The sequence below is a fragment of the Lutra lutra genome, chromosome 18 (genome assembly GCF_902655055.1).
Source record: "Lutra lutra chromosome 18, mLutLut1.2, whole genome shotgun sequence".
NCBI lineage: Eukaryota > Metazoa > Chordata > Mammalia > Carnivora > Mustelidae > Lutra > Lutra lutra.
In genome coordinates this window covers 24865342-24876845 of record NC_062295.1, presented here as the reverse complement: position 1 = coordinate 24876845, position 11504 = coordinate 24865342, and the positions used below count along the sequence as shown (strand labels likewise).

General features: G+C 40.3%; 1 protein-coding gene and 2 non-coding genes across 3 annotated transcripts; all 3 read right to left on the bottom strand.

Moving 5' to 3' along the window:
- Positions 1–315: 315 nt before the first annotated feature.
- Positions 316–11497, bottom strand: CCT6A (chaperonin containing TCP1 subunit 6A). Its single transcript, XM_047713656.1, has 14 exons — positions 11259–11497; positions 10760–10823; positions 8898–9032; positions 7964–8137; positions 7133–7236; positions 6412–6522; positions 5536–5695; positions 5369–5451; positions 4361–4457; positions 3880–4027; positions 3342–3475; positions 2535–2637; positions 1544–1616; positions 316–1231 (listed from the first exon to the last, which is right to left on the bottom strand). The coding sequence occupies exons 1-14, from the start codon at positions 11393–11395 to the stop codon at positions 1159–1161; spliced, it is 1596 nt and encodes a 531-aa protein (XP_047569612.1). The 5' UTR covers positions 11396–11497; the 3' UTR covers positions 316–1158.
- LOC125091224 (small nucleolar RNA SNORA15) lies at positions 3697–3836 on the bottom strand. Its single transcript, XR_007124621.1, has one exon. It is a non-coding gene; the product is annotated as a small nucleolar RNA SNORA15 (small nucleolar RNA).
- Positions 8241–8374, bottom strand: LOC125091225 (small nucleolar RNA SNORA22). Its single transcript, XR_007124622.1, has one exon. It is a non-coding gene; the product is annotated as a small nucleolar RNA SNORA22 (small nucleolar RNA).
- Positions 11498–11504: the final 7 nt, after the last annotated feature.

Below are 11504 nucleotides of genomic sequence, written 5' to 3'. Positions count from 1 at the left end.
GCGCCGTACTGCGTGCCCCGCGTCGGGCGCCGTACTGCGTGCCCCACGTCGGGCGCCGTACTGCGTGCGTACGGCCCGACCTTTTTTTGCGGGGGGGGGGGGGGTGTTACGGTTTAGTTCGTCTCGGGCTACAGCTGGGTCCAAACTGAAGGCGTGTGGAGCCAGGGAAGAGCAGTGTCATCAGGCTTAGGGCTGAGGGACGCCGCCTTTCCAGAAGCCCCTCATTACCCTATGAACAGAACATTTTGACTGATTTCCTTCCCTTTTATATTCTAAGTCTTGTCGGGCGCTGGAATAGCATTTCGAGATCAGAGAAAAGGTTTCAACTTAACATTTATTGCGCATGTACTTACGCAATTGCCAAGCCCCCCAAAACACAAAGCTTCACAACATACAACTTCGGGGGCGGGGGCTGCAGAGACACACCGACCACACAATTTCGTAACCGCGGGTGGAGGGACGGGCTCGTCAGCTCCAGCACAGGCGCGGGGGTGTGAAGACACGACCCGCGGACAATCTACCCCTCAGCCGCGGCCTGAAAGTGGAGGCGGCAGTGGTGAGACGGCCTGTTTTCCCCACGTCACACTCGGGGCTTACTCAGCTCCCCCGTCCTTCCGTTCACGACGACTCTTCCGGGGAGCATTTAAGCACAGCTGCTTGGAAATCACTAGAAGTCCCAAGATCCAAGAGTTTCACTCACAGGAATTTACTAAAAAGGGATGCTTTCAAAATTTTAAGTTACTTTAGTATTTGTATTAGCAAAATTTCCAAGTGTAACAGTGGAGTGAACTACTGGATAAACGAGAATACGTCCATTAGAAGAAATTACTAAACCATTACAATTTGTTCTTCAAGTTACATTTAATAACAAGGTAGATAACATATACTTAACTAACATGGGACTTTTGTATCACTGAAGCTAAAGCAAACATCCTTCTCATTGGGTAAAAACGGCCTGCTTGATGGGTGTACACTGCAGTGCAATTTAAAAAAATACTCTAATTTCAGAACTTCAGAATTTAAGTGTCAGTGTTTTTTTTTCATATGGGAAAAGAAAATGCTTTTGAAAATTGAAGCTTGGACAAAAATTCTGTTGCTATATTCTTAGGATCACTCTATAGTCTTCATGATTCGGATGACATGAAGGAAGCTTCAAATTCAACCTTTTAGAGAAGACATTCCAGCTCGCATGATCTCATCAACCAGGAGAATGTTGGTGGCAATCACAGTGCTGAAAGGGGAGGAAAATTCAGATGGCTCAGATTTGAGATATGAACCCTAATTCAGCTCAATTTCCAAACTGGAAATTATATCCAATTAAGTTTCTCCTTTCCCCTCCAAAACATGGAAGGCTAGTTTAATTTCTATACTTTCAGTTGATGACCATTTCTGCAAACCAAAACCAAACAAAAAAACGAAAACAAAAAACCCACAGAAAAACCCCACAACAAACAAAAAACCGAAGTAATTAAATAGAAAACACCAAATTAAGAGTGTGATGAGTCCCTAAAGGTTATCTTAGTTTTGGCTTTCTCAAACTTACCAGGAGTGAAGCAGCTGTTTCTTTACACAATAGTTATCCCATATGCCTACTTCGGCTGCTACCATTGGCTCACCTACAAAGCAATCCAGGTTTCTTAAAACCACACAGGAGGTTACAAGATCAGAATGCTAAGACAACAGAGTATTTTGTCATTTGCTCATTATCCAGACTTCCTCAATTAGCCCAATGTTGCTCCAAACCATGAATCCTGTATACACCATCTCTGATTAACTGGTTGATCTCTACGCAGAAGGCTTCTAGTAATAGTAATGCTCTATTTGATTACCAAATGATTGATCATCTCTATTTTATGGGACACATTCTCATTTGTCCCTAATTAAAGTAAAAAGCATTTGAACTATAATCTGGCCAAAATGGGGTTATCATTTCCCTCATCCCAGAAACCTTTTCTATCAACCTGAATGTAAATGATGTTATTGATAACAATAGGTCTTACACATACCACATGGATGTATACATCTCAGTTCTCTTTCTTCCAGTTTCTACTTATCTATTTTGTTATTGCATTTAAAACTAGGACTTTAAAATCATTTCATTAAGACTTAGTCCCATCTTTCAGCATTATTTGCTATCCTCAGCCTTTTTTCATCCACGAATACCATCATCTCATGTATTTTCTTTTTAAAGTCCCAGATAAAAGACTGAGTACAGTCAGCCCAACATGAAATCTTTCCATATTAACCTGAACCACCTACTACTACTACTCAGCAACATAAAAAATCCATCCTCTTTGAAATTATACAAATGTCTACCTTATTCCATTACTTACTGTATCTAGTCATTCCATTTTTATATTTTTTAGAACTCAGGGTTCCCTAATAACACTGATGTCAAACTGCAAAGCATCACTCCAAGATTCATTTATCTCTATTTTTTTAACTTATTTTTCATTTATCTCCATCTTTTATCCTTCCTGGCTTTCTCTCACCTGAATCTAGCTCTCCCCCTACAAATAGCTGTGTTTTCTTACCTGTGTTCAGGTCCACACCGACAAGTTGACCTGATTCTGAATGTTCTGCTTGAACTTTAACTAGTGTTTCCTGAAGGTCAAAACCAGAATTCTGAGCAAGTACCTAAAGCAAACAAATTTAATCCTTTAAAGACAGGACCTAAGAAGTGATAGTCAATCTACAATAAATGAACTATAATTCCAATTAAGAAAAACAAACAAAGGGGCGCCTAGGTGGCTCAGTCAGTTAAGCGTCTGCCTTCAGCTCAAGTCATTATCCCACAGTCCTGGGATCAGAGCCTGCACTGGGTTCCCTACTCAGCGGGGAGCCTGCTTCTCCCTCTCTCTGCAGCTCCCAATGCTTGTGCTGTCAAATGGATTAAAAAAATCTTAAAAACAAAAAAAAACAACAAACCTTTAATGAAGACAGACCGGTATTTATGTTCACTTCACAGAACAGACATTTGTTACTAACTCAATCTACTTAGCCCAGCAACACACTGATCATGAGCAATACCCCCAAATGAGCACATAATAGAATAAAAATAAAAAGCAAGGTTTACTCGGGAGTATAACCCCTACACTCCAAACCCTCTAAAAACAGTTTCTCTCCTGCATCTGAAACTTCAGATACTCAATTCCCTTCCAGAGGAACCAAACACATCTGCCTGATGAGAGATACCGAACTCTAGCTACATTCACGAGAAAGTTGATAAAACCTGTTTACTCAAAATCTACATTATGAAAAAGATCCCACATTATCAAAAACTTTCATCAGCTAACTCATTTTGATATAGATAGGAACACTGACTGTTAAGGTAGTCCTACCTTGGGAATAATGAGCAATGCATCAGCAAATGCTTGAACTCCCAGCTGGGCCCTGCCCTTTACACTGGGCTTGTACTTAATCAAGGCTTCTGCCATTGCCACTTCCACTGCACCTGCTCCTGGAACTACACAGCCTGTGGGGGATGGGCGAGGAAGGAGAGAAATGCTCAACAAAATAAAGCTGTAGAATCATTTTTAATACATAAAACACAACGTAAAAATCATTAACTTCCTAAGAATGTTTTACAGTCACCACAATGTTAATATTGTACTTGAAAGCACTATAACCAACACATCAAATGGCAAAATGGTTCAATTTAACTAGTATCTGCAAGCTTTTAGTATTAGCTCATTTACCTGTACCCACTTTTAAATATGATATGCTATGAAAAAGCTTAGCATACCATCACAGGCATTTTAGAGGGAGGACTTTACTTTTGCATGGTGTCTGGCTGTGTAAACTACTGATAAAAAGAACACAGTATTCAGCCATGCCTTTCACACTAGCCAAAGAACATAAATACAGTAAGGATCTTACCATCATCAAGAGCATTTTTAACAGCCCTCAAGCCATCTCTTATTGCATCTTTGATTTGTGTGAGTGTGTGCTTATTTGGTCCTTTGATCAATAATGTGACAGAGCGAGGATTGTTACATTTCTCAATAAAAGTGAACTTCTCTTCTCCCTATGTGAACAAGAGATAATATTTTTAAAAACAGGATATGTTTGGACAAAGAACGAAAAGCTTACAGGACTTATGGAAGAATAAGTAGCATATTAATAAGGGACCAACAGACCAATAATATTAAAGCAAATTACTTCATTTAAAAAAAATCACATATAAAAGAAATGTGGTTTTTCCCATCGGTGGCTTATCATTTACTACACATAACCTTCAAAATGTACGTACACAAAGCAAAAACCTGATCCTAAGTGTGAATGAATTTTTACTACCAAAGAATTCATGAACCAAAAATCAGTATTTATTACATTATCTTTGGAAAGAAAATACACTTACCAATGTATATTCATAGACAAGTCCTGCATGTCCCAAACAATCAGGACTTAGGTCATCAAAGGAATTTAGAGCCATTCCACCACAAGCAAGAGTCAGCCTGAAACAGTGAAGTGTGTTAAGGGAGATGTGTAAGCGGCTCTGTTATGTCTAAAGAGATTATTAATAATTTTTAGGAAGCAATCTTTCAGAATTACATACTAAAATCCTAAAATGTTATTTTAACTTAAACATTCCCATTCACCACCAACCAGCTAAACCAGTTTTTCCTCCTAACTTGACATTTAATCCACTCTTTCAAAGTCAGCAAATACTCCTCTTATAAGAAATCTCAAGATGAACAAGAGCTCTTCATTGTGGTGAGGTCTGGGGAAAAAGTTGTTTTCTGAAACCCCTTGATACTCTGGACATGGTAATGTACATATACACATCATGGTTTAAAACGAAAGCATACAACAATGTTCAGAAAAGCATTATTCACAATAGCCAAAAGGAAGAAACTTAAGTGTCCACTGATAAATGAATAAACAAAAGGTGATATATCCATACAACGGACTATCATTCGCCCTTAACAAGGAACAGCATTCTAACCCATTACAACATGGTGAACTTGGGAAACATCACGCTAAGTGAAATAAGCCAGACATAAGAGGGCAATTATTGCATGATGTCTTAATATGAGGTACCAAATTCATAGAGACAAAGTAGAATAGTAGTATTTGCAGGGGCAGGGGAAAGAAACAAAGTTATTATTTAATGAGTAGAGTTTCAGTTTGGGGAGATGAAAAAGTTCTGGAGATGGATGATGATGATGGTTGCACAATAATGTGTATGTAACTTAATGCCACTAGATTGTATGTTGGAAAAAAATGAGTAAAATGATAAATTTTGCATTATGTGTATTTTATTCAGAATAAAAAACACAATAGCAAGAACAGAAAAAAGAAGTAATCCCACTTAATTTGCAAAGTAAGTAAAATTTACAACACTAAGGTAATACGCTATCCATACCTTTCCATATTTCTCCTTTTAGCTCTACGCAGAGCTACTATACCTTCTTTTGCAAGAGCATCTAAGGAAAAGGGGTCAATTCCCTATAACAAAAACAACAGTTAGTTACAACAAAAGGCACCTTAAAAAATAGCAAAATGGATAATACAGACTCATTTCATTCTCACCTTTTGATTAATAACAACGAATCCTTTATCTGAATCACCACAAACTTTCTTTTTCAATTCTATTATTTTTTTAACTCTATCTTCAATGAATTTTCTTTCAGCCTTTACAAGCTTCTCTCTCTCTTCCGCACTCTTGTAAAAAAAGCCAGAATTCACCTCTCTATTTAAGAAAAAGTGACAGAAGGGGGGTGGGGGAAAATGTTTATTTATTTTTTTTAAAGATTTTATTTATTTATTTATTTGACACAGAGAGAGACACAGAGAGAGAGAGAGAGGGAACACTAGTAGGGGGAGTGGGAGAGGGAGAAGCAGACTCCCCACCGAGCAGGGAACCCGATGTGGGGCTCGATCCCAGGACCCTGAGATCATGACCTGAGCTGAAGGCAGATGCTCAACCGACTGAGCCACCCAGATGCCCCAAGAATGTTTATTTATTTATTTTTTTAAAAGATTTTATTTATTTGACAGAGAGAAATCACAAGTAAGCAGAGAGGCAGGCAGAGAGAGAGGAGGAAGCAGGCTCCCTGCTGAGCAGAAAGCCCTATGTGGGGCTCGAACCCAGGACCTGGGATCATGACCTGAGCCGAAGGCAGCAGCTTAACCCACTGAGCCACCCAGGCGCCCCAAGAATGTTTATTTTTTGAGAAGATAAACCAGCAGCCTCAGAAACAGGATCTTGAGATTTAACAAATAGCCACTGAGCTCCAATCCTGCCCCTGGTATATTTTCAGAGGTTGTTTCCTAGAATTCACCTGAACCCAACTGAAGCACTACTGCCCTCACAGTGGGGAAACTTAAATCTCACAAGTGACTTGCTTCCAAAATACCCAGCTCCTCCACCTTTCTATTCCATTTGTTAAGGGGCTGTAAACTCACGTTTTTTCATATTCTAATGACACATTGCATGTGAGGATGTATGCATCTTCTACTCTTTTTTTCATATCAGGATGCCGTGCCCCATGGTCCAAAACAAGACCTCTGATTAAGCTGTTGAAACACATAATAATTTGTACTGTTATTTAGTTCCAGATGATATATAACCTATACTAATGAAACTGAAATACTGAATTGAGACTGTATTGGTAATTTTCACATTTCTTGAGTTTTTTAAAAAGGCTTTTGGGTTAAACCTAGGCAGATTCAATTATGAAAAAGCAATACCCAGAACATAGTACAAAAACATGCCAAACAAAAGTAACAACCTTATCTTGTACAGAAAATTCTGCAGAGAAACAATAGCAACTGGTAGGCTCTCAAATTGTGATTACCTCCTTTTAAAAATTATTTCTGAACTAGGCCTCCAAAATGTAATATATATTCTAAATTCCCCAAAAGTCTCCTGTTATGCTTTGTAACCTACAGTTTAATAAATCACTGACACAGCTCACTTTTCAGAATAATTCCAACTATGAATACATCATTTCAAGAGCAAAACTGAGCAAACTAAATACTAAATTAAACTAAAAACTAACTTATCTAGGCAATACACATAAACTCGAAGAAAAAGAAATCAGCCAAATGATATGAACATACATATAAGGTGCCTGTAAATTTATAAACACACTTTGTAAGTATTTCATTGCATTCTACCACCTACCTTGTATCAGTTTCAGATTTATGTTTCATCTCCATGATTTCAACCATGAAGAGGTCGATAGGTTCATCCTGTTTTTTAATGGCCAAAATGGCGTCCACCACAGCCTACAATAAGAGCATAACCATTAGATGAATTTGATTTGCAGAAGTCCAGACACTTACATTGCTCGTTCTTCAGAGAAATTTACATGTCTTTAAAATCTCTGAATCAGGGCGCCTGGGTGGCTCAGTGGGTTAAGCCTCTGCCTTTGGCTCAGGTCATGATCTCAGGGTCCTGGGATTGAGTCCGCATCGGGCTCTCTGCTCGGCAGGGAGCCTGCTTCCTCCTCTCTCTCTCTCTCTGCCTGCCTCTCTGCCTACTTGTGATCTCTGTCAAATGAATAAATAAATTCTTAAAAAAAACAAAAACAAAAACAAAAAAACTCTGAATCAATCTATGCTTTTTTCCTAGTCAGTAACAGAATACATTAGTTGTAAAGGATTGAAGTCACTTAAATTTCTGACATCTCAATTTACAATTACATAAAGAATCACTGACATCCCTACTATTCTATTACAAATATTGGGGATAGGAAGTTTTTTCACAGTAAAATCTCAATTTTATACACCTTCGATGAAAAATCTGATTACATCTTTATAACATGGTCAGGTATACTACGATTTTTCTTATTTCACACACATCAGCTCTCATTGCCACAAAAAGAAAAACTACTTATTTCACATGATATGATACTGTGAGTTTTTAGGTAGCACCTTGTAATTTCAACTATAACGTATGCCAGGGGTTTTCAGTATAGGCGTGCACACTGGACACATACCACATTTAACATACCTCTGTTAAGACATCAGCAAGTTCAGCATGCACTTTAGTACGCAGAGATGTTTTGGCCACATCTATAAGTGTTTCCCTGTCCATTTCTTTGCTTACTTTGACTTGTTCCAAAAACTGAAGTGCTTTTTCCTTTGCAGCTTCAAATCCTTCTGTTATTATTCTGGGATGAAGACCCTATAAATATACAATTATATAACCACCACTAACTGAAGTTCTTCAACTAGATGATAAAATAAACTTTTAAAGGAATATTCTGGATCATTCACATGCTTTATTACAATGTGCTGACTTTCTGAATACATTTAAAAGGATAAATAGTCCTTTCAATGCAGAGGGAAAGAACAGACATTGCTCTAGCACAGACTCAAAGCCAAGGGAACTATAAAGCACACTTGGGTGTTCACTGTGCAAGCCACAAGGAATAACGGCCAAAACTTACAACCATACTCAAGAAGACCATTTACCTTTTTGATTCACATCATTTACTAACAAAAACAGGAGACTAGGGGTCTGCTTTTTCTCTCTTCCCAAGAATTTCTTGGCTTTGGATTACTACTAAGGTTTGCTTCAACCCTCAGACTAACTCAGGGTTCAAAACATTTTGTAATTCTTTATGTTTTAGTTGGCTTTGTCCTTTAAATAAATATGCTTAGTCCTGAATATCCTGTTTTGAGATCTCAACTATCACTCTCTTATAGACTTATATAAATAATATGTAAATGCAACTTGATTTAAAAAGCCTTCAGGCCAAGGAAGTTTCCTTAATCTGTCCAAGATCACAATAAACTTGTATTAAGACCAGGACATAGGTTCTAGTTCCCAGATTAAGCCCCTGCTCTTCACATTCTACAACACGGCCACAGCTATTATTAACAACTCAATTTATACAAATTTCCTATATATAAACTACTACGGAAACAAGAATCATGTATACTTCAGAAATGTAGAGATCCGCCTGCTTCAGTAGCTCGCCAATGATTAGGACATTGGAAGTGGTACCATCACCAGTTATGTCATCTTGGGCTGTCGCTACTTTGGCTATTAAGGAGGCTGTTGGGTGCTGAATTTGCTGAAAGTAGAAAAAGAAAAAAAATTACTTCAACTGAAATAGTCCACATATACCATAAAATGTGCGAAAGGTCTCCTTAAGTGCATCTATTTGTGTAAATTACCCAAGTGTTCAGCCACAAACCATGGTGATTTAAAACTCACCATCAACTATTTCCCACATTAATTTATGGTAACTCAAACATTTTCACATATAGATTTGAGATCATCTCCACTTTACTGATGAGGAAATCTGAGGCCTAGTAAGTTTTACTGAAGATGACAGAGTTAACAGTAAGAAATAATTTCAAATCCACGCAAACTTCTTTAGAACTCTTGAGAGTAAACCAGGTTCCTTCTAAAATCTCAGTCTCCAGCATTACTTGGAATTGAACAAAAAATTAAAAAGACCTTTTAGCAAAGATCATGAGTGAATGCTAAATCTTGAAAGGTTCTGTAAGAACAGGATATTCACTAAGTCTCCAATATCACTCACGGATTCTTACAATTACAAAGGAGTCTCCTTATTCTCTGTAATCTAGAACAGTTTCCAGCCTTTTCTCTTTGGGGACACTGACAGTTTTAAGAATCTAGGCCAGATATCTTGCAAACTATCTCACCTAAATGTGATGTTAATTTTAGGGGGACAAGAATATTACATGAGTAATACTGTATACGTCTTACTGGCTTCATGTGCTTCTTTCTATATATATATATATTTAAAGATTCTATTTACTTCACCGAGAGAGAGAAATCAGAGGCAGAGAGGCAGGCAGAGAGAGGGGGAAGCAGGCTCCCCAATGAGCAGAGAGCCCAATGTGGGGTTCAGGGCTCAATCCCAGGGCCTTAAGATCATGACCTGAGCCGAAGGCAGAGGCTTAACCCACTGAGCCACCCAGGCACCCCTCTCTCAATTTATATTGTATTACACAATTTAAGAACTCAAGTAAAATAAAATAAGCCACACAGATAAAGCTTTTTTTGACATCCTCTGACTCTAAGTATTGTCTGTTAGTGCAGGTCACCACTTAGCCAACTAAAAATAAAACCAAACTTTCTAGGTTATCTAATTCTTACTGAAGATATTTACAAACATCTGCGTACTGAAGGCATGGTACACCACTATTAAAGCCCTGTATTTTAGCGCCTGGGTGGCTCATTTAGTTAAGCTTCCCACTGCTATCTCAGGGCCTTTCAGTGTCCTGAGTTCAAGCCCAGCCTCAAAACACAGGCATTAAGTGCTAGATTCCTTGGATTTTAAGTGCTAGATTCCGGAAACCTAGGGATGAGTCAAACAAGTGCTTCTCTCAACGGTCTCATGCTCTTGGTCAGTGAACTTCAACAACAGTAAAACAGAATTTTATCTCCCTTTGAGTCTGGAGGTGGAGAGAGATATTGACAGAAATGAATGTTTTTAAAAAAAAGCGAAAAAGTATAACCATTTGCACCTGTCAATCACTTAGTTTTTCAGATTTGAAGAGAGTTAATCTTAATAACTACAACCCTTTAACCACAGACTTACATGGCCAGAACAGGGACTCAAAAGTAAGCTGCGACTGCAGGATCCCTCCGGGCACTGGACGGTCAGTGCTCTCACCGCATTCCCTTCCTACTTCCACCACTGTATCAAAGACCTGCTGAGAGCTGACCAACGTGCCCTCTGTTGAAAATAACATTAAAAACCTTCCTGCAAATCACACGCAACGCGGAAAACCCGGACATTTTGGACCTGGTAGAGCAGCCTCTCACCATTTCATGAAGCAGCACATTGCCGTCTTTAGTGAGCTTGATGTCTCCAGCTCCCGAAACGAGCCTGTTCGAAGGCACAAAAGAATCAGTGTGACTTTTTCAATGGGGACCTAACTGAAGAGTCCCACTGCAACCGGGCTTTACCCTGATCCTAGGGAGCGGGGCCACGCGGCCGGTTCTCGCCGCCCGTAAAGGAACGGTGCAGTGCCCACGCCCTCCCTTCGGAGAAGCAGCCTGCCCCCCTCAGGGTCGCCGGAGTCCCTGGGCGCGGAGCGAGTCGCGCACGCGGGCGGCTTTGTTCTCCGCAGAAACGGCATCCATTACAACAGGAAACGGCCGGGGCAGGAAACAGGAGCGACCCGGGAGTCTGCGGGTAAGCAGGGCCGCAGCTGCGAGTGGTGAAGCCCGGGGGCGCCCGGCTCGAGGCCCGGGTCCCCTGCGCCAGGCCCGCGATGGCGCTGGTGTCCGCCCGGCCCCCGCCCCGCCAGACCCGCCTTACATCTTCATGGTGCCTTTGGGCCCCAAGTTGGTCCTCAGCACATCCTGCAGGCCCCGGGCCGCGCTGATGTTCACCGCCAGCGCCGCCTGGGCTCGAGCCACCTCGGCCTTGGGGTTCAGGGTCTTCACGGCCGCCATCGCTAATCAGCACAGGAAGAGGAAGAAACCTGGGGACGCGCCGAGGGCCCAACGCCGGCGCAGCGTGGCCAGGAGGCGCGCGCTCCCGGAGGCTTCTGGAAAAGTCGGG